We start from the raw sequence: 27,818 nt of genomic DNA, 5'->3' as shown, positions 1-27,818 counted from the left end.
GGTTGCGCACTATCCCCTGTTATCTTTAACCTATACATTGAAGAGGCGCTGAAAAAAGTAAGGGAAAATTCACAGACAGGTGTAGTAATTCATGGCCATGGAATAGATATAAGATATGTCGATGATATAGCTGTCCTGGCTGAAAGTGAAGAAGATCTTGTTGTCCTACTCAATATAATGGATAAAGTTACGGGGGAAGAATATAATATGAGAATTAATAAAGGAAAAACAAAAGTAATGGCATGCAACAAAAAAGATCAAGTGAAAGTCCAAGTTCATGTATGCAATGAACTGCTTGAACAAGTTGATAAATTTACTTATCTGGGCAGTAATATTACCAGGGATGGAAGGAGCAAGGCAGAAGTGAGAAGTAGAATTGCTCAAGCAAAGGTTGCTTTTAACAAGAAGAAAAACATCTTAACATCTAAGAGCATCAGCCTTGATATCACGAAAAGATTTTTGAAATCATATGTGTGGAATGTGGCATGCTATGGGTGTGAAACATGGACTCTCGGGACAGAGGAAGACCCCAGAAGCTAAATTCTTTTGAAATGTGGTGCTATAGACGCATGCTCAAAATAAAATGTATCGAAAAGGTCACAAATGAAGTGGTTCTGGAAAGAGCAAGTGAGAAGAGAAGCTTTCATTGTTAAAAGAAGAGTGCAATTTACAGGTCATCTATTAAGACATAAAGGACTCCTGAACACAATCATAGAGGGATATGTCGAGGAAAAAAGACCCAGAGGAAGACCACGACTGAGGTCCATGGATCAAATCGTGAAAGATGTGGGATGTAACACCTATAAAGAAATGAAGAGAAAAGCTGAAAGACGCACAGAATGGAGACAAGCTGCCATTGTAGCAGTTGCAAACCAATCCTTGGATTGAGCACAACAGAAGAAGAAGAAGAAGACGTGCGACGGTACTTCGCTGCATTACCGGAAGCCAGGATCAGTTTACCTTAAGGCTTTCTTCTTTCTCGTTGAAGCTATTCCCGTGTTTTTGTATTTCTATAGCCTCTCTGAACAAGCTGGTGTGATAGTGCTTCTCTACAGGCAGAATGTCCGTATCGGCGAATTTTACGACGTGCTAGGTCTCACACAGTGCGTCCTTTGCCACGGTCGATTTCTCCACCTGCCCCAACCTGCTACGTCGCTTATGTTCTTTGATGCTGGTGTTGACTGATCGTACAGTCATTCCGACATAAACTTTTTCGCTTGTGCATTGTATGCGGTATATTCCCGACATTGCAAGTGGGTCCCTTTTCTCGTTTGCGGCCTGATACACACTTTAATCTTCTTAGTCGGTTTGAAAATCGTCTTTACGACGTCTTTGCGCAGTAGTCGGCCGATTCTGTCCGTCACTCTGGAAATGTACGACAGAAAGGCACATCTATAAACAGTAGCTTCTTGTAACTGAGAAGAAACCATGGGTAACAGAACAAATACTTCAGCTGATCGATAAAATACAATATGTACAAGAGACGAGATGGAATAATAAGAGAGGACGACCAGGAACGAAGTGCTCGGATTAAACATGTTCTAAGACAGACGGGGATATAGTCTTTTGTCCCTACTGTTTAATCTGTATACCGAAAAAGCAATTACGACATAAAAGAAAGGCTCAGGAGTCGAATTAAAATTCAAGGTAAAAGGATATCAATGATACGATTTGCTGATGACATTGCTACTGGAAGTGAAGAAGAGTAGCATGATCTACTGAATTGAATGAACAGTCTAACCAGTACAGGATATGAATTGAGAGCAAATCGAAGAAAGACGAAATTAATGAGAAGTGGTAAAATGAGAACAGCGTGAAACTTAACATTGGGATAGATGGCCATGAAGTAGATGGAGTTAAGGGATTCCACTACCTAGGCAGCAAGGAGGACATCAAAAGCAGACTAGCACTGGAAAAAAGGGCATTCCTGGCCAAGAGAAGTCTGCTAGTGCCAAACATGTCCCTTAGTTTGACGAGGAAACTTCTTAGTTTGTATGTTTGGAGCACAGCATTGTATGGTAGCGAAACATGGACTGTGGGAAAACCAGAACAGAAGAGAATCTAAGCACTTGAGATGTGGTGCTACACTCGAATGATGAAAATTAGGTGGACTGATAAGGTAAGGAATGAGGAGGTTCTGCGCAGAATGATAGAGGAAAGAAATGTGTGGAAAACACTGACCAAGAGAAGGGTTAAGATGATAGGAAATCTATTTAGACGACAGGAAATCAGTTCCATGGTACTAGAGGATACTGTAGAGGGCAAAAATTGTAAATGAAGGCACAGTTTGGAATACATCCAGGAAATAATTGAGGACGTAGGTTGCAAGTTCTACTCTGAGATGAAGAGGTTTTCACAGGAGAGCAGTTCGTGGATGGTCTCATCAAACCAGTCAGAAGACTGATGACTCAAAAAAAAAGGAGGTTGTGGAGGAGACGTAGTGGGCGAAATTTTTGGTAAGGTTCCCAAGTCTGGAAATGTACCGTCTAAGTGCAAAATCAGTTTGAGGGTCTAACGACTTTCAGATCTCCCGACAACGAGCTCTGAGCAGTGTGCTGTAGGAGCACATGGCACGGCCAATGTTTAGATTACTTGTCATCGGGTTCTCTTCTGTGTGACTAAGGACCTCCTCCTCAAAGTCAGCAGCGCATCCATGGAGCACCACAGCCATCCCTCCTAGTTTCGAACGTACCAATCTCTCGCAGTCGTTGTCGCACTCCCACGAAGAGACTCCAAGGCGCCCTCTTCTCAGCTTGTGTGCGTAGTGTGGAGATTTGATCCCATCTTCATACGCTTTATGTCCAAACGATACGTTCGGGACATTGTTTCCTAATCAAAACATTATCTATTAAGTCCCCTGTACAAGCCCTAGAAGCCTGTACTAGGGATTTTGAATCTGTCATCCATGTTCAGTTAGAACCGACGCTCAGTTTGGTAAGAGCTATTGCTGTTTCCAGAAGTATAATCTGTATGTACTACAATCGCACCTGTTTACTTCCATATCATCCAAAATCCTGCGACGGCCTTGCAGCAGTGGATACACCGGTTCCCGTGAGATCACAAAAGTTAAGCGCTGTCGGGCGTGGTCGGCACTTGGAAGGGTGACCATCCAGGCCGCCATGCGCTGTTGCCATTTTTCGGGGTGCACTCAGCCTCGTGATGCCAATTGAGGAGCTACTCGACCGAATAGTAGCGGCTTCGGTCAAGAATACCATCATAATGACCGGGAGAGCGGTGTGCTGACCCCACGCCCCTCCTATCTGCATCCTCCAGTGAGGGTGACACGGCGGTCGGATGGTCCCGGTAGGCCACTTGTGGCCTGAAGACGGAGTGCTTCATCATCTAAAATCCTAGCACCGTATTTTTTTCTGCTAAGCACATCAAGTAAAATTTTGTTTATAATGTCCCGACATAATGTAGGAGCAAAAACCAGCAACTTGGTTTACTAAATTTTATTTTTTCTTCAGTTTCTGTCACAGTTGCCTTAAAAAAATTTATTTGTGTTGGCTAGTTCCGGACTACATTTTTCATTATCAAACCAAGAGTGTTAACCTTAATTACAATCAGGGCTATCGCTTGAGACTGGACAGTCTAGTCTGACACTATTTACCACTAATAAAATGTTTGGAACGAACTGTGACGGAAACCGAAGAACAAATAAAATTTAAAATTTCGTTATTTACTGTTATTTCTGCTGTTGCGATTTCAGTGTCGAGACCAGCATGCATACAAATGAATGACTTTCAACTTACGTTAAACTGCAGGGCCCTTTCAGCAGCCTCGATGTCTTCTGATGAATTGGTGGCCGGCTGGTAGAAGTTTGAGTTGAGCGTAATACTGAGTTGCCCTAAAAAGAAGGACAAAAGTAAGGAAACACTGATTGTTTGTTTTCAAAGACTCCACACACACACACGCACACGCACACGCACGCACACACACACACATACACACACACACACACACACACACACACACACACACATACACACACACAGTGAATAACATGAAACTGAATGCAAATGAGTTTACAAAGGAAACTGTTCATTTCGTGATTGGTCCATGCGCTTGCCGCCACATTACCAAAAGTACAAACACTTACCACACACTTCGGGTAGATTAAGACAGGCTCCGGACAGTTATACAAGATGTGTCCCAAGCCTATAGGTCTTAAATTACACAGATGTTATGTTTTCTAAAGTTAATGGTTTGAGATAAGACATAGTGATCGCAAATGAGGATTTCAAGCAGCCTGGAATGAGCCATACGAGAACAATGTTTTATGTATCATAAACAGCAGTTGGTTGTCATAACGACGTTGTTAGAAAACAGTTGAAAGTTACATGAGACCAAATATGGGTAGGTGGGAAATTATTCAGCAGGCCAAATAATGCGCTTTCGTTATTATAAAGACCGCTGTCTGAATGGACGCGTTGTTTGGTGCTTCAGCTCTTTTCTGATAGCAGGTCTCGGAGCCTCCCGCTTTAGTTCACTTTACAGAAGTTCGAATAATGTTACTAGTCACTATTTTACTATTTTCCAAATAATCATCCTTAATGACCCGCTGTACCTAAAAGAAAACCGTCACTTATCCTACTGAAGAAACAATTTTATTTGTGCTCTTCCTCCTTCACCGACACGTTATGTTGATTGCATATTTCTTCTGTGCTTTTCTACTATCGCTTATCTAATATTTTGAGAGTTGTTTGCCTATGGGTTTTACTCCTAGTTACTGTTTATGCTACGTTTATCAGTATTTTAGATGTAGTGGCGATGTCTCAATCTCCCTCAGGTTACTGAGCGAGGGAGGAGTGGTTAGCACACTAGACTTGCAGTCGGCAGGACGATGGTTCAAACCCGCGTCCGGGCATTCAGATTTAGTTTTTTCTGTGATCTCCCTAAATCCCTCCAGGCAAATGCCGAGCTGGCTACTTTCAAAGGGCACGGCCGATTTCCTTCCCCATCCTTGGCACAATCCGACCTTGTGCTCCGTCTCTAATGACCAGGATGTCGACGGGACGTCAGATCTAATCTTCCTTCCTTTTTTCTTTCCTTCCTCCCCTCAGGTTACTACACTACTGAGCTTCCGCAACCTGTTTTCAATCCCTAGCTCTCCTAGTGTTTCAGGCATTCTGCCGTTTACCGTTTCAGGGGTCCTAAGCAGCGGCATCTTCCTTCGGATCTTCCCACCATCGCTGCTTTCATTTGAGAGGAATCCGTCGGATGCCCTCATATACTCGTATTTTTCTACTTTTCTTGACTGTTTGTTTACTTTGCCTTTTGCTACCTGTTTGTGAAGATAGTAAGCCTCACGAAAGAGAGTGAGTCATCTTATTCTTTACATTTTTATGTAAAGTGTGGGGCTGCAGTCCTCATCTCTATCCCAAGCCAGATAATACGGGCTTTCAGTCCACCAGCAGGTCGAAAAGCAGAGAAATTAATAAGATGGACATAAGACAGTGACGATCGTTTTCTACCCCGTAATGAAACGTGTCCGCCTATTTCTGGCTAACTCGTTTCATGAAAATCAACCTCTGTTTCCGTTTAAGTTTAATTTCCGCCAATCATTTTAATGTGAGAACAAGCAGTTATCAATCAGAGCAGAAGTAATTACGATCTAACATGTAGATAGTACCCTCATCTAGGCCTTTTCTGTGTTTTTGATGAACCTCTTAATACCACGACGTAGGAGCAATTCTGATTTCACAATGTAATAAAAGTTACGCCATTTGGCGCCTATGGGCTGTGCGTGTCAGTTATCTCGCCTTTGTCGGCTGGGCATGAAATTTTCTGGACAATAGCAACTCTCCGCCCACACATTTAGGGTCGATTGTAAGCTGTCTTTGCCGTTACGCGTCTGAGGTGTGCTCCCACGCGATGGCACAGCAACAATTTGACGCCATGCATGGTCGTTGCACATTTCAAACGTTCAAGACCCGCTCTATTGTTTTCTCGTTGAGCTGGTCCCAAGGTGAAAATTTCACTAGGGATGAGGAATTCGTAGGGGTAGACTCCGCTGGTTCGTAGGGCGATCTCTGGTCGCACACCTCTATTGACCGATGGAAATATTGCCACGGTGTTTCCTTGGACACACCAGAAGAGAGTGGGTGTTCCAGTTGACAATTGCCTCTCGTCTGAAAGCTCAACTAATAAAAACGCATGGAAAGGCAGGAATCGGGTCCCGACTATGGCGTGGTGCAAACTAGTATCTCGTTCCGGTGTCTGACTCCTACTGAGGCTAGATAAGACGTAGTTAATCAGGCCTCGTGTAATCTCTATGGACGTCATCGTAACGTTTGATCTCAACTGACGTCGTATTCGTAATTTCTGTTTTATTTGCTTCATTTCATTCGCTATTAGTGACTGTTCTCTCATTTGGGGGCGGGAGGGGGGGAGGGGGGAGGGGGAGAGGGACGGTGCTCACTACCGTGCCAAGTGCATACATTAATTCCTGTGTGTATGTAAATAGTGCTCCTCATCCTAGGTAACGCAGTTATTCCTGCCATGTCGATTAAAGATGATTCGGTCACGATCCCTGCATGTAACGCCTCTTGTGTGGTATGTTCCACAGGACCTCGTAAGGAACTGCTTGACCATTTCAACGCATTTTTTTTAAAATCTCTAAGCACAATTCTAGCTGAACTAATGGTAGCGTTTTGTAAATCACGAGTGAGCCCTTCCCATGATTTCATATGACTGTTACAGCCACCATATTCAGTGCTTGACGGTCCCTGTCCATAGCTATGTGAGGTCTGTTGGGTCTTGGTTTAGCTATGGTTTTCCTTTGCGTTTCCTCTTCGCAAGTACATCATCAATAGTTGACTTGGGCAACTGTAGAAGGTTGAAATATTCCGATGGATTTATTATCCATGTGACATCCAGTCGAGATCTCCTGACCAAACCGTTCTGCTGTTTCTGCTTTTGTACTTCAAACAGAATGATCCTGCCTCCTTTTACACTCGCGCGTGGTGGTGCCCGGATAGTTTTTATCAGATGGTGTATACAGACAGGCCATTAGTGCCCTAACGATCGAATGGAAACCTAAAAACCCTATTGCTGTGAAGCTCATGAACGAACTGTTGAACACGTGGCCAAAGAATGCCCTTAGTGTAAATATTTTGGAATGCTTAAACTTCACAGACGTCACTCCTTCAGATATCAAACAGTAACAGATACTAGATGTGTAAGTGGGACTGATGCTTCTATATCGTATTTTTGTATGTCTCTTTCTATGTTAGTTTTTTCCAGTATGTCGTTAGTCTACGATGCAAAAGATAACTGTTGGTAATAATTAAAATAAATTATAGTTGCAGTTGCACAAAACATTATTCTTCGTCATAAAAGGCTCTGGTGCGTAGAGTATTTTCAAGTGTTCGACATCTACATCTGTACTCCGCGAGCTACCTTACGGTGTGTGGAGCAGAGAACTTTGTGTACCACTGCAGTTTCCCCCTTCTCCTGCATGTAACCATCCGTAATATATTGGTTGGACCTTCTAGGAACTTACGCTCTCGGAACTTCAACAGTAGACCATACCGTGATGCAGAACACCTCTCTTGCAGTGTCTACCACCGGAGTTGGTTGATCATCTCGATGACGGTTTCGTGCTTACTAAATGAACCTGTAACGAAGCGTTTTTCTTCTTTGGAGCTTCTCTGTTTCCTCTCAGTAGTTGCTAGTACGGAACCAATACCAATGAGTAATATTTAAGTATTAGTCGAACGAATGTTTGGGTATGCTAGTTCCTTCGTTGATGGACTACATTTCCAGGGGATTCTTCCAGCGAACCTCACTCTGGCTTCTGCCTTACTTGCGGTTAATTTTCTGTGGTCGTTTTTATTTCAAATGGCTGTACAGGGTGGTCCATTGATCGTGACCGGGCCAAATATCTCAAGAAATAAGCGTCAAACGAAAAAACTACAAATAATGAAACTTGTCTAGCTTGAAGGGGGAAACGAGATGGCGCTACGGTTGGCCCGCTAGATGGCGCTCCCATAGTTCAAACGGACATCAATAGCGTTTTTTGTTGTTGTTTTTTTTTAAATAGGAACCCCAACATTTTATTACATATTGGTGTAGTACGTAAAGAAATATGAATGTTTTATTTGGACAACTTTTTTCGCTTTGTGATAGATGGCGCTGGAATGGTCACAAACATATGGCTCACAATTTTAGACGAACAGTTGGTTCAAAAATGGTCAAATATGTGTGAAATCTTATAGGACTTAACTGCTAAGGTCATCAGTCCCTCAGCTTACACACTAATAAACCTAAATTATCCTAAAGACACACACACACACACACACATGCCCGAGGGAGGACTCGAACCTCCGCCGGGATCAGCCGCACAGTCCATAATTGCTGCGCCCAGGCCGCTCGGCTAATCCCGCGCGGCGAACAGTTGGTAAAAGGTAAGTCTTTTAAATTAAAATCTGAACATTTGATTTCGGCTCTTCCAATGCGATACGTGAACCTTCGTGAATTTATCATTTCTGAGAACGCATGCTGTTACAGCGTGATTATCTGTAAATACTACATTAATGCAATAAATGCTCAAAATGATGTCCGTCAACCTCAATGCATTTGGCAATACGTGTAACGACATTTCTCTCATCAGCGAGTAGTTCGCCTTCCGGAATGTTCGGACATGCATTGAAAATGTGCTGACCCATGTTGTCAGGCGTTGCCGGTGGATCACAATAGCAAATATTCTTCAACTTTCCCCGCAGAAAGAAATCCGGGGACGTCAGATCCGGTGAACGTGCGGGCCATGGTATGGTGCTTCGACGAACAATCCACCTGTCATGAAATATGCTATTCAATACCGCTTCAACCACATGCGAGCTATGTGCCCGACATCCATCATTTTGGAAGTACAACGCCAGTCTCTCATGCAGTGAAACATCTTGTAGTAACATCGGTAGAACATAACGTAGGAAAGCAGTATACATTGCACCATTTAGATTGCCATCGATAAAATGGGGGCCAATTATCCTTCCTCCCATAATGCCGCACCATACATTAACCCGCCAAGGTCGCTGATGTTCCACTTGTCGCAGCCATCGTGGATTTTCCGTTGCCCAATAGTGCATGTTGTGCCGGTTTACGTTACCGCTGTTCGTGAATGAATGACGCTTCGTCACTGAATATAACGTGTGCAAAAAATCTGTCATCGTCCCGTCTCTTGTGCCCAGTGGCACAACCGAACACGACGTTCAAAGTCGTCGCCATGCAATTTCTGGTGCATAGAAATATGGTACGGATACAATCGATGTTGATGTAGCATTCTCAACACCGACGTTTTTGAGATTCCCGATTCTCGCGCAATTTGACTGCTACTGATATGCGACAGCAGCTAAAACACCTACTTGGGCATCATCATTTGTTGCAGGTCGTGGTTGACGTTTCACATGTGGTTGAAGACTTTGTTTCCTTAAATAATGTAACTACCCGGCGAACGATCCGGACACTTGGACGATGTCGTCCAGGATACCGAGCAGCTTACATAGCACACGTCCATTGGGCATTTTGATCACAGTAGCCATACATCAACACGATATCGACCTTTTCCGCAATTGGTTAACGGTCCATTTTAGCACGGGTAATGTATCACGATGCAAATGCCATCCGCACTGGCGGAATGCTACGTGATACTATGTACGTATACGTTTGTGACTATTACAGCGCCATCGATCACAAAGCGAAAAAACTGGTCCAACTGAAACATTCATATTTCTGTACGTACTACACGAATATGTAATAAAAATGGTTTTTTTTTAATATCTGTTTGACCTATGGCAGAGCCATCTACAAGGCCAACCATAGCGCCATCTGGTTTCCCCCTTCAAGCTAGACGAGTTTCGTTCTTTTTAGTTTCTTCGTTTGATGCTTATTTCGTGAGATATTTGGCCCGGTCACTATCAATGGATCACCCTGTATACGCAAACTCCTAGATATTTTACGGAAGTAACTGTTTCCAGTGATTGTTCTGCAACTGTGTAATAAAAAAGAAAGGGTTTATCTGCGTATGTATTCGCAGCGCGTTATGTTAGTATATATTGATGTCTATTGCCATTCCCTGCACCAATCGTCGATCCTCTGAAGCTCTTCCCGCATTTCGCTACAGTTTTCTAGCGTGGCGACTTCTGTGCATACAGCAGCATTATCCGCGAAAAGCCTCGTGGAATTTCCTACAACATCCACTTGGTCATGTGGAAGTCTTGTGAAAATTAATGATCCTATAACACTCCCCTGGCGCACAGCCCTAGTTACTGTAACGTCTGAAGACTTCTCTCCACTCGGAATGACTTATTTTTGCTAGAAACTCTTCTGCCCACTCAGACAGTTGGTCTGATATTCCGTGCGCTTGCATTTTGTTGATTAGGCGGCAGAGAGGAACTGTACCAAACACCTCACGGAAGTCAAAAGTCACCGTATACACCTGCCTATCTGTATCTACTATTCTCTGGATCTTGTGGATGATCAGAGCGAACTGTATTTTGCACGATGGTTGTTTCCGGAACCCACGCTGGTTTCTACAGATGAGATTTTCGTTCTCCAGAAATGTAATACCAAAGCATCAAACATGTTCCAATGTTCTACGACAGACCAACGTCATAGATGTGGGTCTTTAGTTTAGAGCGTGTATTCGACGACTCTTCTTGAAAACAAGAATGAACTGCGCTGTTTTCCAATCATTATGTAAGTTTCACTCCTACGGAGACTTACGGTACACTGCTGCTAGAAAGACGCAAATTTTTTCTCATACTCTGTGCAGAACTGTATTGGTATCCCACCAGGTCCAGTCATTCGTCTTTTCAACGATTGCAATTCCTTTTATATTCCTTGATCAGTTATTTCATTATCTATTATTCATTGAACACAACAGTAGTCCTGTTGCGAGCCCAGTATCTGTTGCTCTGCCATCCGAATAACTAAAAGTTAAATGGATCCGACATTAATAGACCTTCATCAGTGCATACACCCGGATGATACGTATGTATGTATCCGGGTCTGGGTGCATAATTTTGGAAAGACTCTGCCCACGCATCCTCTTAACGTGCCCATACCATCTTAATCTCTTTTCTTTTCGATTTATTCTCTCATACTTCCTTGTTTACGGTTCTTTCTAATATCTACATTCCTCACTCTGTCCACTCTTGTTTTTCCCTTAACTGCTCTGAGAAATTTCATTTCCCCTGCTTGGAGTCTGCTCTAGTCTCTTTCTGTCATTGTCCATGTTTCTCCTCCATAGGTGACAATAGGGAAGTGATAGCTCTTATACATAAGGATGGTATGTATTAAGCCATATTGTCAGTGTACTGACGTCATCATCCATGGTAACTGACTTAGCAATAAGAAAATTTTTTTAATAGTGTAAATTAAAGGTTAAATCAGAGTTACGAAGTTATCAGACATTATGACTTCGGAGTATGTGGGTGGCGGAATGTGGCCTCGCGTTCTCACGGGACAAGATTATTTCAGGAGACAGCTTTCGGATACCAGCTGCATGACGCAGGGTTGGTGATATAACACTGTTGACAATTACTCATTCAAGAAGCAAAGTTCATTATTTTTTTTTTTTTGCTGTTGTAAGTTAGTTTTTTCTTCGCAATGAAGTATGAGAAATCCAATTCCGTTGATTTTTTTCGTCTGTTCAGTTCGCGGGTTACACATGCCCTAAATGAAATGATAATTAAATGGACACCCTAGCTGCAAACAGGCGTTGATGTACTTCATTAGGGACATGTTGCAAATGTGTGTCCCGACCGGGACTCGAACCCGGGATCTCTTGCTTACATGGCCGACGCTCTATCCATCTGAGCCACCGTGGGTACAGAGGACAGCGCGACTGCAGGGACTTATCCCTTGCACGCTCCCCGCGAGACCCACATTCCTACATGTCCACACCACTACATTCGAGTGCGCCTAAGAGATGTTTGCCCATCATATTCATTACTCGTGGCAGATTAATCTACCAAGTCCCGTACGAGTTTGGGCATAGTGTGTGCCCTAACACTTGTGACCTTTGCCGATATTGGAAAATTCAATATACTCGTAGTTCAGAAACGAACTAATACTTATGAACGTTCAGCAAAACTTTTAGATTGTGTGTTACATATTTTACTGTTTCCTACAGTGCAAAATATCATTTTATGGCCATTTTTGTGTTCGCCCTGTGGCTAATAAGGGTATGGGTCCCGTAGCCAACACCCATTACCTGGGAAAAGAATGTTGCTTTCAGCCTGCAGTTGAAGGGCCAATACTTCCCCAATCCTCCTAAACGGGCTGTTGTGGACGCCTACTGGTCTGGCTCAGAGGCGAGTGCTTTTCCCAGGTCGCGAGGTGTTTGGTGCTCTGCAGCGCCTTACAGCAGGAAGCACCACCTTAGAGCAAACGCAGTTAGCAGGGAAAGTCCAATAGAAATGCCTGATTTCTGTTGCTGAGACTGAGTAGCTGAAAGGGCTAACTGTTAAATAACCTCGTGGGTTTGCTCGGAACTCGCGAAGTCAAGGCGTTGGGGGTGCATGAGGTTAGTTTTGAGTCCGCTGGGACGTTGCCGGTGTTGCGGAGTGTACTTGAGAAGTCAGTTGTAATGGATCAGTAATTTTGATCTTCCCACGTGAAAAGATTCGGAAAAGTTGGAAAATGCGTTCCTGTGAGCGGCTTAGGAACCGGCTTACTCATTTGCCGGCTTTCAGTACGGATGCTACAGTTAGGTGAGAGCCAGATCGTGGAGCCATGAGGTAACTGCAGGTGTTGCTTAAAGAAAGAGGCTGACTTGGGAAGGTGTAATATATCTACATCATCATCATATTCATCATCACCACCACTTCAAGCAATAAACCTTTCTCCGTTTTGACTGTTACAGTACCAACCGCTTCCTCGGTTTCCATGACTTCTTCTCCCAAATGGCTTTAATCTTCTTATATGAAGAGGTAATCTTTCTCTATTCATCCTTTAGAGATATTCATTCCAGTTTCTCTTATTTTCTTGTATTTTACAGAGGGTATACGTACAAGGGCTTGCTGAAAAGTAATGCCTCCGAAATTTATGTCAAAACTCTTAAAGCCTTTTAAATAAAACAAACGTTATTAACATTCTGTAGGGAGCTATAGGGGAAGACGGGTAATAAATAAATATTATAAAAGTAAGTATACAGTGTGGAAGCCGCTAAAACTCAGAAACTAGTCCCGGTACGGTCAAGGGAGTTGCATGACGTGGTCGCCTCTATTCCTCATCCATGAAGAAGCTGCCCGTTTTTGCCTGAAGGGCGTGCTTTTGAAGATATAACGACTAGGAAGATTCACACCTCTAGAAATTTCTAGAACATTCCAAAATTTTCAATAGCATTTGAGAACATTCCAGAACATTTCTAGGATATTCGAGAGTATTTCACAACATTCCAGAATGTTGTTCCGGGATTCTGGCTGATTCCAGAACGTTCGGCAACATCCCGGTATATCCCAGGTAATTTTGGAACTTTCAAGGACACTCTCGAATGTTGTGGAACATTTTGGACCATTTGAAGCCTTTTTTTTATGTTCTGGAGTTCGTCACTGATGTGGATATCGATTGGTAGGGCTACATAAAGCAAGACCCGTCGTGGTTTCGACGTCAGTTTCTTATCAGTGACGAAGGGAGGAACCCAAAAAGTAGTGCAGTGAGTGAGTAATAACAAACAGTGAAGTGTGTGCAGTAAAAGTGATAAAGTGACTGAATGTAAGCCGAAAATGAAGTGTGAAAATTATGTCAAGTATACTTAGTGAATTTGTTGCTAAAAAGTTGATTTGATTTATATTTTAGACAATATAGGTAACAGAGGAGGAGGACAACTAAACAGTACCACCTGACAAATGAAGTATTCCGCTACGACCCGACGGAAGAAAATACCAGATACGTGGTAATCGGAAAAATGTAAAAAATCTGCCAATTTTGCAACGCGAAAGAATTCAGTAGAGAGACAAGGATTCTGTTGCACGCATGGAAAATTTCGATTACCACCACTGGAAACACCTCAGCAGGAATTTTTACAATACATGAGCGGAGAAACTCCAGAATCAAAATTTCTTCAAAATATAAAAGCGTACAACGCCTACTTCAAAATGTCCTCTATCGGTGTCACTTCGATCAACACTAACAGAGATGAAATCGATTATGTATTTTCCATCGAAGGACAAATCTATCACAACACGGGATCATTACTACCACTACCAACGAAGACCATAAATTTCTGCAAGCCTATTTCATCGGAAATGAAGAAATAGAAATTGATCAACGATGCACAGATATCAGTGGTCTAAGGCAAGAAGTATTCCGGGATGTAGACAGAATCTTACACGTACACAATCACCTGATTCACATATTCAAAACAGCACTAGATCAAATGATTTCTGATGACTATAAATCTATAATTCGAGCCGACAAAAGCCGACTTGGAGAACACGAACGTCGATTTAATGCACCTCAGATAGACGAAGTGGCCATTGTAATTGTGGACAATGAAAACACGAGGCGTGACATGAAACTTCCTGGAAGATTAAAACTGTCTGCCGGACCGAGACTCGAACTCGGGCTGTGAGGAGGGGTCGTGAGTCGTGCTTGGGTAGCTCAGCTGGTAGAGCACTTCCCCGCGAAAGGCAAAAGTACCGAGTTCGAGTCGCGGTCCGGCACACAGTGCCAATCTGCCAGGAAGTTTCAAATCAGCGCAGACTCCGCTGCAGAGTGAAAATTTCATTCTTCAGGCCGTGACATAATTGTACAATGAAAAAGAGAAGGCCTGCAACGCACTGCAGACACACCGTTCATTTGATGCCCTCCAATATTTATTAATATTTCTGCACGGAGAGAACGTTATCACTTTTACGTGAAATAAATTCAATCTGAAACAGGTGTAGAAACAAACAAAAGAGTCACTTCCAAGGAGTTCTATGCTTACCGCACAAAGCTCAGAGACAATGAAATATAGAATCTCATTCTCAACATTCGCCGTTTATATCAACAGTGCCTGGGACATACGTATGCAAAAGTAAAAGAGGAACGGATGCTTTACATAAGGCTGAATCAGAAGGAACTACGCACGGAAGGTACATCCACCTTCGAGCCGCAGTCATAAATAACGGAAACATTGACGACATTGGAACAATCGCAATACTATCCCCATTGTACGTAGGAAATCCGAGACATATTCACTAATATACTCAAGATGCCATGACCTACATAAGAAAATAAGGGCGACGTGATCTCTTCATAACATTCACATGCAGCTCGTCGTGGCCAGAAATTAAAGAACAACTAAGATACTGACGAGCTCCCATGCATCGACACGACATAATAGCCCGAGATTTTCGACGAAAACAAATGAGATTTATTGAAGCCGTCACAAAATACAACATCTTTTCAACCATTAGATGCTGGATGTACACAACCGAATGGCAGAAACGAGGACTGCCTCTCTCACGCAATCTCATGTTGCTACATGACAGAATGCATCCCACGGATATCGACAAAATCATCCAAGGTGAATAACTCAGTCCACAAGAAAATGCGGAACTGTACGATATAATAGTGGGAGACATGATTCACGGACCATGCGGCCCATTAAACCTCAATTCGTCATATATGAGTGATGGAAAATGTACGAAAAATGCCCAAAACCATCCTTGGACGAAACACAAACCGGAGTTCATGGCTATCCCAAATACAGAAGACGTTGACTCAAAAACGGTGGCTTCATAACAAAAATACGAATACGAGGCAGCAACGAATTGGAAATAGATAATCAATGGTTAGTACCATATAACACATTACCTTCCAAAATGTTCCATGCACTCAAACATAGAATACTGCTATTCAGTGAAATCCGTCAAACATGTCTGTAAGTATGTGAGCAAAGGCAGCGACATGACATTATTTCTAATAGTCAAAGACAGCGGACAACAAAAGCGACGTGATCCTCACGTACCAAATGGGAAGATACATCAATAGCAACGAAGCACCGTGGCGGAATTTCTGTTTTCGCATACACGAACGCGAACCAACTGTGCAACATCTAGCTGTACATTTGGAGAATGGATAGAGAATTTACTTCACAAAAGACACCGTCGGAATAACTGCAAGTAACCACCATAGAACACAACATTAACAGCTTTTTATCAACTGTGCCAAATGGATACATACCCGAAAACATTGTGATATGTCGACGTCCCTACGTATTATCTTTCAACGACGAAAACAAGGAATTCCAGTAGAAGTTCATCCAGGAATCATGAAAACTGGCGCAATAGGCCGAGTATACACAGTACATCCAAACAACGTCGAATGTTTACATCTCCGGATGTTGCCACATAAAATATGGGGAGGAACAAGCGTCACAGATCTGAAGATTGTTGACGATTACCTACGCCAGACGTACAGAGAAGCATGTCAACGCTTCGACTACTGGAAAACGATAACCACTGGGAATTAACGCTACAAGAAGCCTCACGCACAGCCTAAACTGAACAATTGAGAGATTTATTCTTCTTAATTCTAACAACATGTAACCTATCGAATCCAAAACAGCTATAGGACTCCTTCGAAAAGAGTGTGCGTGATGACATACTGTACCAAGTCCGACAAGCCCATCGTCACATGACCATCGAATTCAACGACTACCTTTTCGCTGAAACACTCGTCCGCTTAGAAAATAAATTTTTATTGCTAAGAAACCAGACCTTAGCACAACTTGTGATGCAAGCACCACGAAATATTCTATCACTGTGCTAAATTTCGAAATTACAAAAAAAAAAAAAGTTACAACATCAACGAACTACTTCAATACATTGTTCACAACAAACCACTCGTCAAAGACAATCAAAGACGAATCGATAACACTGTCGGAATGATTTACTTGGACACATCAAGTAGCACCGGGAAAACGAGTGTAATAAATCTATTGCTGGCGGAAATACGTGCTAAACAGAACATCGCACTGGCACTTGCATCATCCGGCATTGCAGCCACACTTATGGAAGGAGGACGAACTTATAATGAAATGAAAACCCTGGGCTGCTTACAGGGTTTGACATACGTCAACGGGGACAGATGAAAAAGTGTGCCCCGACCGGGACTCGGACCCGGGATCTCCTGGTAACATGGCAGACGCTCTATCCATTTCAGCCACCGAGGGCACAGAGAATAGCGCGACTGCAGGGATTTATCTCTGGCGCGCTTCCCGTGAAACCCACATTGTCAACGTATTGTCCCGCTCTGCATTCGTAGTGCCCCCGCCCATTATACTCATTACTCGCGGCGCGTTGCCGATTCCCATTAGAGTTTGGATACTGTTTGTGCATCCGCACAAAAGAAGAAGATCAATGGCCAGTTAGCCTTAACCATATGTAGGGTGGTCCATTGATAGTGACCGGGCCAAATATCTCACGAAATAGGTATCAAACGAAAAAACTACAACGAACGAAACTCGTCTACTTTGAAGGGGGAAACCAGATGGCGCTACGGTTGACCCGCTAGATGGCGCTGGCATAGGTCAAACGGATATCAACTGCGTTTTTTTTTATATAGGAACCCCCACATTTTATCACATAAGGCTGAACACTTCCTGTTTTCTTAAATAACGTAACTGTCTGGCGAACGGTCCGAACACTTGGATGATGTCGTCCAGGATACCGAGCACACGCACGTTGGGCATTTTGATAACAATAGCCATACATCAACAAGATATCGACCTTTTCCGTAATTGGTAAACGGTCCATTTTAGCACGGGTAATGTACCACGAAGCAAATACCGTCAGCACTATCGGAATGTTACGTGATACCACGTACTTATACGTTTGTGACTATTACAGCGCCATCTATCACAAAGCGAAAAAAGTGGTTCAACTAAAACATTCATATTTCTTTACGTACTTCACGAATATGTAATAAAAATGGGGGTTCTTATTTAAAAAACGCAGTTGATATCCGTTTGACCTGTGGCAGCCCCATCTAGCGGGCCAACCGTAGCGCCATCTGGTTTCCCCCTTCAAGCTAGACAAGTTTCATTCTTTGTAGTTTTTGTTTGACGCTTATTCGTGAGATATTTGGCGCGGTCACGACCAATGGACCACCTTTTATATACTAAGATGGGATAGGTCGAACTGTCTGTTTCGCCCCCCCCCCCCCCCCCAACTACCGTTGAATAAAGCCGAAGAACAATTTCCAGTATGCAAAATCTCAAGAGCATCTGGGCAGGGTGAACTTCTTGACCAAACTAAAATTATCTTCTGGGACGAGTGAGCAACGGTACATAAAAAATCAGTCGAATCCATGGACAGAACATTACAAGACCTGCGAGGAAACTCTGAAGTGATGGGAGGAGCTCTACTCACACTCTCCGGAGATTTTCGACAGACACTTCCAGTTATCCCCAAGTCAGCAAAAGCAGACGAGATCAATGCATGCCTGAAAAAATAACATCTTTAACCACACATTAAAATACAGCGGCTATCAAAAAATATGGGATCTGGCAACTAAAAATAATATTGTCGACGATATCAACGTTAATATTCAAAAGAAAATTCCCGGCGGAGAGAGAATACACAAAGCGATTGACACGATAGTAAACGTTGAAGAAAATGTGAACTACCCTACAGAACGTCGAAACACTTTGCAAAGTAACAGGAATGCCACTACACTGCCTTCGACTTAAAATTGTATTGCCGATCATACTACTCACAAATCTCGACTCACCAAAACTGTGTAATGGAACAAGGATGATCATCAAACAACTTTCGAATAACATCATGGAAGTCGAACTTATGAGTGGAAAGTACGAAGGACACACACTATTTATCCCCAGACTACAACATATCTCTACTAAAATGCCATTCCAATTTAAAGACTGGAATCTCCAATCAAATTAGTCTACAATCTTACAATTAACAAATCGTAAGGACAAACTTTAAAATACTGCGGCATTAACTTCATACTGCTGCTTCTCTCACTGTTAAATATCCGTAGCTTGTTCTCGAGTAAAAAATTCGAAAAATTTGTACATATATAACTCGAATAAAAAATCAGAAACGTTGTTTATAAACAAGTATTATAAATAGTTTGAATCTGTTTTCAATAAAAAATTTTACCTCTTAAATGAGTATTGTAAATAGTGAGAATATGTTTTCAATAAAAAAATTCCCTCTTATACTTTAAATTTAATCCTTTTATTTCAACTATCACACAATCTCTTATCAGTTCCCTTGGCGAAGGCGGGTACCCCAGCTAGAATTCATTATATACAAGGACAGAGGGAACAATAAAAGCCGGCCGCTGTGGCCGAGCGGTTCTGGACGCTTCATTCTGGAACTGCGCGACCGCTACGGTCGCAGGTTCGAAGCCTGCCTCGGGCATGGATGTGTGTGATGTCCTTAGGTTAGTTAGGTTTAAGTAGACCTCAGATGTTGTCCCATAATGTTCAGAGCCAATTGAACCATTTTTTGAACAAGAAGACTGGAAGACCAAGAACGAAGTACTTGGATTAAAAAGTGTTTAAGACAGAGACATAGTATTTCGCCCCTGTTGTTCACTCTATACGTCGAGGAAGCAAGGACAGAAATTTAAAAAAAGATTCAAGAGTGGGGTTAAAATTCTGGTTGAAATGATATCAATGTTAAGATTCGCTGACGAGATTGGTATCCTTGCGTCTTAACCGTTATATAGCGATTACAGTGCGACTTATACAAAATATTTGCCGTTACGTACTACAAACACAGATATGGAAATACAATCGTTTTCACTGGTCAGCTTTTAAAGAAATCTTTTGCGCGTCGTGGACGAGAATTGTTTCGCACAACTACATCTGCTAGTTTGCAAATTTGTTTTGTGTGTACCATCCCCCAGTGACCCCATAGATTAATACAAACTATTATTCTTGCCACGTTCAGGTACATTACATTTCGTTAGAGCATTATGTCGCCAGTAGGGCTAGCAACGTGCTTTGTAAATAATTTCGATGGACCCATTTGAGGAGAGTACACAGAAAACAGGTTTGGAATGTAGTAGATGACGACGTGTAAAATGCTTCTTTAAAAGCTGACCAACGAAATGGGTTGTACTTCTATTTCTGTGTTCGTAGTGCGTAACTGCAAGACCCTCTGTAATCACTGTATGATGATTAAGACGTACCACGCAGACTACGTTTAGCAAATAAATACAAACAAGGCTCAACCCAGAATTAAATCCTCAACCTCCTGCATGCAAACCCAAAACGTGTCCACTGCACCAACTGCACAGCACCTCTCTATGTGCTGACAGAGGTAGTTACCGTACTTATGATTACAGTGTTGCGAGATTGCCCATTTTTAACGTCCATTTACTGCCTGAAATATGCACAGGACAAAATGATCTGAGAGTTATTTTTGTATTGCTAGTATATGAGTAATCGCGCTGCGAAGTACGAGCATGCAAATTTTTCTTACTCTGTATGGAAAACACTGACAAGAAGAGGGTAAATCTGTTAAGACATCAGGGACTAACTTGCATGGTACTACAAGGAGTGATAGATGGTAAAAACTGTTGAGAAAGACAGAGGTTAAAATACATCTAGCAAATAATTAAGGATGCAACGCCGAAATGTTGGCACAGAAGATGAGTTCGTGGCGAGCCGCATCAAAGCACTCTTAAGACTGATGACTCACAAAAAATTCATCTTCATTCGCCATGTCTACATATTTCCAGACGTCTGCAGCTACAGTGCTCCGAATTGTGGCATTAACTTGGCTTTTTCTAACGTAACTATTTCGTTGCGTGAGGAACAGTGTGCCGTTCTCGAAATGCGAAGAGTTCGTCCTCAATTGGAGCGTCCTTCAGCATGGCAATGCCAGACCACACATGAATGCTGCGGCTTCAGCAACAAGCCAGCGCCTTGAGTTCACTGTTACCAATCACCCTCCACACAGTTACATCTTGGCTACATCCGATTTTTATCTGTTTCAAAAACTTAAGGAACACCTGCGAAGATTTCACTTTGACGGTGATGAAATCGTGCAAGCATAGGAGGTTGTGGCTCCGCCAACAACGACAAACATTCTACAGCGACAGTATAAACAAAATGATCTCTCGTTGAGAGAAATTTCTTCGTCAGCAGGGTGACTACATTGAGAAGGAAATATGAGAGTGTTAATAATGTTTGTTCTACGAGGGTCACTCCGAAAGAAATGCTCACCATTTTTTTAAAAATCCATCTTTTATTCTACATGTTTGCTAGTCTTACAGTGTGTAGATACATCATTTAGGAATAATATTTTCATTTTTTCACAGAATTTCCATCCCTCTCAACTGCCTTCGCCATCTTGGAACCACCGCCTGTATACCGGCACGGTAAAATTCTGGACCAACCTGCTGGAGCCACTGTTTGGTAGCGTGCACAAGGGACTCATCACTTTCAAACCTTGTTCCACGAAGAGAGTCTTTCAGTTTCCCAAAGAGATGATAGTCACATGGAGCCAGGTCAGGACTGTAATCCGGGTGTTTCAGTGTTGTCCGTCCGAGTTTTGTGATCGCTTCCATGGTTTTTTGACTGACATGCGGCCGTGCATTGTCGTGCAACAGCAAAACATTCCGCTTTAGCCGATGTGGTCGAACACCACTCAGTCCAGCTTGAAGTTTCTTCAGTGTCATCACATATGCATCAGAATTTATGGTGGTTCCACTTGGCATGATGTCCTACGGAAACGAAAAATACCATAGCCATAACTTTTCCAGCAGCCGGAGTGGTTTTGAATTTTTTTTTCCTTGGGTGAATGTGCATGATGCCACTCCATTGATTGCCTCTTTGTCTCTTGTGAAAAATGATGGAGCCATGTTTAATCACCTGTCACAATACCGTTTTTCTTGTTTCTTTGTGAGCCGCTGTCAACATCCCGGGAACCCACCAGGCACAAACCTCTTTTAACGCCAACACTTTCAGTATTCTGCAAATACTTCATTTCCCTATCCCAACGTAGCGTGACAATTCGTTCATTGTGATGCGTCTGTCAGCTGTCACCAATTCGTTAACGCACATTCTTTGGAGTGTGCGCAGTACGAGGCCTGCCGCTGCCAGGACAATCCTCAATATTGCCGTGCCCGCTTTCATCACGTAACCTGCTTGCCCACCGACTAACTGTACTGCGATTGACAGCTGCATCTCCAAACACCTTTTTCAACCTCTTGTGGATGTTTTCCTCTGTCTCGTTTTCACAGCACAGGAATTTTATGGCAGCACGTTGCTTCTGACAAACTTCAAGTGTAGCAGCCATCTTGAAGACATGCTGTGACGGCACCACTCACGGGAATAGGTTGAACTAAGCTGAAAATAAGTGGGAAGGATGTATCTAGACACTAACACTTTCACACATGCAGAATAAAAAATGTATTTTTACAAAAATAGTGTGCTTTTCTTTTGGAGTGACCCTCGTATTTAAAAAGCTGTAAGAGTTTTCACACAAAAAATTCGGAGGCATTGCTTTTCAGCACGCCCACGTATAATCAGTTCTTCCCCAGTTTCCGAATTTCGAAATCTGACGGCTCTTGAAGATCCCCTTACTACTCTTTGAAAAAAATCATCTCTGTTGTGTATGCGCCTTTCTTGATGGTCACTTGTCATCGACGAATCACTCCGGAAAGACCGGCGGGTGGGAAACAGCGTTTTGTAACCGAGTTTATAACTGTAGAGAACGTGCTGCCGACTGAAATACATAGAAGAATGAAAGCTGTGTATGGTGGTGATTTCGTCGACGTCGGTAACGTGCGACGTTGAATGTTCGTGCTCGTAATGAAGGGAACTATGTGCTAATCTCAACCCGTGTGACAGAGCTCGGAGTGGGTGACAGCATACGGCAACCGACGAGACTCATCAGAGTCGACTGTATTAACTCATCAGAGAAAGCAGACGGATATCATAGACACAGCTCTCAGTTAAGCGTAGGATATCACGTGACCGTGTACATGCCATCACTGCAGAATTGCCGTACAGAAAATTGGATGCTCGATGTGCGCCTCGAATACTCACTCCTGATAAGCAACTGAGCAGATTGGACATCTTCCAACGATTTCTTTTGCGTTTTGAGCGTAAGGGTGATGGTTTCCTTACAACATTGTGACAGGTTGTGCGGGGTTAACCATTTTGAGCCCGAAAACAAGAGAGCAGCAATGGAATTGCCAATAAAGGATCGCCGACGCCAAAAATGTTCAAGACCGTGTCATCAGCAGCCGAGTCATACTCACAGTGTTCCGAGATGTCCAAGGTGTGGTGCATTTGGAATTTATGCCTAAAGGCATCACCAGAAACTCCGCAAGTTACTGCGAGACCCTCAGAAAAATGAAAGCACAGATTGTCCGTCCACAAATGGAGCACCCTCTACTTCAGCATGATAATTCCAGACCAGACACGAGCGCTGCGGCACCTGTAATACTCACACGCCTTGGATTCATTGCTATACAGACTCGAATTGGCCCCATCCGATCATCATATGTTTCCAAAATTTGAAGAACATCTGGTCTCTAGTTGAAATTTGTTGTCATCGGCGGGGTAGCTATATTGAGAATAGGTAGGCGTTTAGAACAATGATTTAGGATGTCAATATAATTTGTACCGCGTAATATATTGCACATACATAGGCGGAAACCCAGTATTTTTTTGTTACGCTATCCACGCTATCACTCGGGACAGCTCTAACCGTAAGACACTGATAGACTGCCTGACAAAAATGTGAAGCACTCACAACGGAAGGACGAAACGAAACGAAATTTCAAAGACCGAGAGGGCTTATAAAACGATTTCAGTTGCTACAAAATACAGCCAACTTTACAAAGACCTTGGCTGTATGAGCCCACTTATCAGTATAACGATGTACCGCCTCTGGCCTGCATGCATCCAGTGTTTCGGTTCGGTCGGGTGTCATAAAATCATTGTATCCTCTTTGCGGCACGCTGGCCCGAAACTGTTGTAACTAATTCTTCATATCCTGGATCATGGCACCGGGACGGTGTTGCCCACCAAGCTAGTTCTGTCGGGAACAGATCTGTGGAACCTGCCTGCCGAGGGGGTACCTCAACATCACACAGACAGCTCATAGAGAAACGTGACATGTCCATGCTTACCGGTCATGAAACCATTCCAAAGACAGCGATCTGTGTTGCGGTGTTTACGGCAGCTTTCTTATGAGACGGCAATTCCCTAGCACGGCTACAGCTAATCTCTGGCCAGTGGTGCGAGATGATGTAGCCCATCGCACCCCCAGCAGATTTAATGGTAAAATGGCCCAGTGGATGGCTCGTCAAAAACTAAACATAGATCGGGCATGAAAACAGGAAGAACGTATACCGAACTGTGAAAAAAGAAGCAACTTAGAAATAGCGAACGGCCCAAGCTCAAGATGTGCAACATCGAGCGCGCTGCAAAACACACGATTTCCTGGTAGTGTGGTCACGGTGTTGCACTCCAAGGCGGGAGACACGAGTTCGAAACTTCATCGTGCCCATTTTTGACACAAAATTATGAATTTTCCGTCCGGTCACTGAGATGTCTGTTCTTTTTCTGTAGTCTTGACTATTGTCATAATATACATTGGTTACAGTCACGTGGTAGCATTACCGTCTCAAGTAAATGTGGTGAATAGTGAGAGCAGGCCACATACCGAATAGACCTCTTACAGAAACGAAAAGAACAAATAAACGAGTGTGAAATATGTTACAAGAAAGGAATAGAAGAGCCAAAACTTTGAAAACGCAGATGAACCAAAGAAACTGGTATACCTACCTAATATCGTGTAGGGCCCCAGTGAGCAGGCGTAAGTGCCGCAATACGACGTGGCGTGGATTCGACTAAGGTCTGAACAAGTGCTGGAGGGAATCCGGCAGGGCTATCGGTAAGACGGGATGGGGATCACTTCTGATCAATAATGTTCATGTCTGGGAGGTTTCGTGGCTATAGGAAGTGTTTAAACTAAGAAAAGTGTTGCTGGGGCCACTATGTAGGCAATGGGCCTTAGGGGTGTCGCTTTGTCTTGCTGGGATTGCCCAAGCCGGAAAGCACAATGGACATGAATGGATGCGAATGATCAGACAGGATGCTTACGTACGTGTCACCTGTCAGAGTCTAATCTAGACGTATCAGGGGTCCCATTTCACTATACTTGCACACGCCCTGCGCCATTACAGAGCCTCTACTAGCTTAAACAGTCCTGACGTGTAGTGTCCATGGATTCGTCAGGGTATCTCCATACCCGTACACGTCCATCCGCTCGATACAATTTGGACAGGCAACGTGTTTCCAGTCATACACTGTGCAATGTCGGTGCTGACGGGCCCAGGTGAGGCGTAAAGCTTTGTGTCGTGTAGTCACGAAGGGTACACGAGTTGCCCTTCGGCTCGGAAGGCCCATATCGATGATTTTTCTTTGAATCGTTCGTACGCTGACACTTGTTAATGACCCAGCATTAAAATATGCAGCAATCTGCAGAAGAGTTGCACTTCTGTCACGTTCAACGATTCTCTTAAGTCGTCGTTGATCCCGTTCTTGCAGGATCTTTTTTCCAACCGCAGCGGTGTCGGAGGTTTGATGTTTTACCGGATTCCTGACATTCACGGTACACTCGTGAAATTGACATACAGCAAAATCCCCACTTCATCACTACTTCGGAGATGTTGTGTCCCATCCCTCGAGCGCGGACTATAACACCATGTTCAAACTCACTTAAATCTTGATAACCTGTCATTGTAACAGCAGTAACCGATCTAACAACTGCGCCAGACACTTGTTGTCTTATATAGGCGTTTCCGACCGCAGCGCCTTATTCTGCTTCTTTACATGTCTCGCATTTGAATACACATGCCTACACCAGTTTCTTTGGCACTTCAGTGTAGGAGGTGCGTACGTCCGGAGGTCCGTTCCTTATACCCCAGTGTTGCAAATGCACGTTATACCACGACACAGACACAAATTTGAACACAGAGAACAGACATGTCAGTGACAGAATAGAAAGTACATAATTTTGTGGGAAAAAAATGGGAAACGACAGAGATTTGGACAAAGCTCTCCCCCTTCGTAGTCAAACACTGTGACCACAGAACCCCCACGCCGGTGATATTCAAATTCTCTCGATATCGCACGTCTTGAGCTTAGACCGTTCACTGTTTCTACTTTGCTTCTTTTTTCACAGTTCGGAACACATTCTTCCTGTTTTCATGCTTGATCTGTGTTCAGTTTTTGACAGACTGTCCACTGGACCATCTTACCACTGAATCTGAGGGGGTGGTGCGATTTGAGAGTCCATTATCTTTTCTCGGATTGCGAGGAGAAGTGTGATGGAGTTACGGTAAGCCTCTCTCGTGATCGTCAGACATGGTCGACCGGAAATTTGACGCCTGGTATCGTTGCCCTCACGTTACAGTGCGGATCATTATCAGGCCACTGTCACATCCCGAGGCAGGATTCGAACCTGCGACCATAGCGGTAACACGGTTCCAGACTGAAGCACCTAGAACCGGTTGGCCACACCGGCCAGCCCACTGTCACATCCGAATGGTCCCCAAATCTGCATACAGCACGGATCGAGCAGCTGCCGAAATGAAGACCCTCAATGAGGCACCTTTCAAATTCATTCAAATGCTGATAATTGTGTCTCGCAGGAGTACGCTGCATCTCCGTGTCCTTCACGATGAAAACGCAACGTCTGAGGCTGTTCATTCTCCTTTCTTATCCTAGCAGACTCGGCAAAATCACTAAACACGAACATCACTCTGTTGGCGGTCCACCTGTCACAGACAATTGCAACTCCTGTCGGTTACACACCCTCCGCAGGTAACTACGTATATGAAGTTACCTTAATATCCAATCATGTCTTCTGGGTGCTTCAGACATTGTACATCGCAGAATACAGCAAGGACGACCCGAAGTGTAACGATCAGATAAAACTAGTTGCAGAAATAGCACAACGGGGCTCATCAACGAAATAGGTGGTAGACAAAACTCTCGTTCTTGAGTATTGCCCCTCTTTGTTGGACACTTACTAGAAAAGAGTAATTGAAGAAATAGAGCAGATCCTCGGAAGCATGATATATTGTAACACAGGTTCTTTTAGACACTGCAAAAGAGCCGTTATAAACCACGGAGAGGTTAAATGTTAATATTCTGAGGACATACTTTCTAAGAAGATCAAGGCCACATGTTACTTCCTCCCACGAACACCTCACAAAACGACCTCTACTAGATGTCTTTTTTTTGTGACATAAGTGACATTCAAGAAGAATATATAATTCCAATCCCAAAGAAGGCAGGTGTTGACGGATGTGAAAATTACCGAACTATCAATTTAATAAGCCACGGCTGCAAAATACTAACCAGAATTCTTTACAGACGAATGGAAAAACCGGAAGAAGCCGACCTCGGGGAAGATCAGCTTGGATTCCGTAGAAATGTTGGAGCACGTGAGGCAATACTGACCTTACGACTTATCTTAGAAACTAGATTAAGGAAAGGCAAACCTACGTTTCTAGCATTTGTAGACTTAGAGAAAGCTTTTGACTATGTTGACTGGAATACTCTCTTTCAAATTCTGAAGGTGACAGGGGTAAAATACAGGGAGCGAAGGGCTATTTATAATTTGTACAGAAACCAGATGGCAGTTATAAGAGTCGAGGGACATGAAAGGGAAGCAGTGGTTGGGCAGGGAGTGAGACAGGGTTGTAGCCTCTCTCCGATGTTATTGAATCTGTATATTGAGCAAGCAGTAACGGAAACAAAAGAAAAATTTGGAGTATGAATTAAAATCCACGAAGAAGAAATAAAAAACTTTGAGGTTCGC

General features: G+C 43.3%; 1 protein-coding gene across 1 annotated transcript in view; it reads right to left on the bottom strand.

Annotated features, from left to right (window-relative positions):
• The window catches only part of LOC126281966 (myrosinase 1-like), a 286,428-nt gene that overhangs the window by 103,460 nt on the left and 155,150 nt on the right, over window positions 1–27,818 (bottom strand). Inside the window, exon 6 of the mRNA XM_049981342.1 lies at window positions 3,753–3,847. Coding sequence (XP_049837299.1) covers window positions 3,753–3,847 — 95 coding nt within the window. The remainder of the gene's footprint in view (window positions 1–3,752; window positions 3,848–27,818) is intronic.

The sequence above is a fragment of the Schistocerca gregaria genome, chromosome 7, assembly GCF_023897955.1.
Source record: "Schistocerca gregaria isolate iqSchGreg1 chromosome 7, iqSchGreg1.2, whole genome shotgun sequence".
Lineage (NCBI taxonomy): Eukaryota > Metazoa > Arthropoda > Insecta > Orthoptera > Acrididae > Schistocerca > Schistocerca gregaria.
Note: the sequence above shows the minus strand (reverse complement) of the source record. Positions and strands in the feature narration are given on the sequence as shown.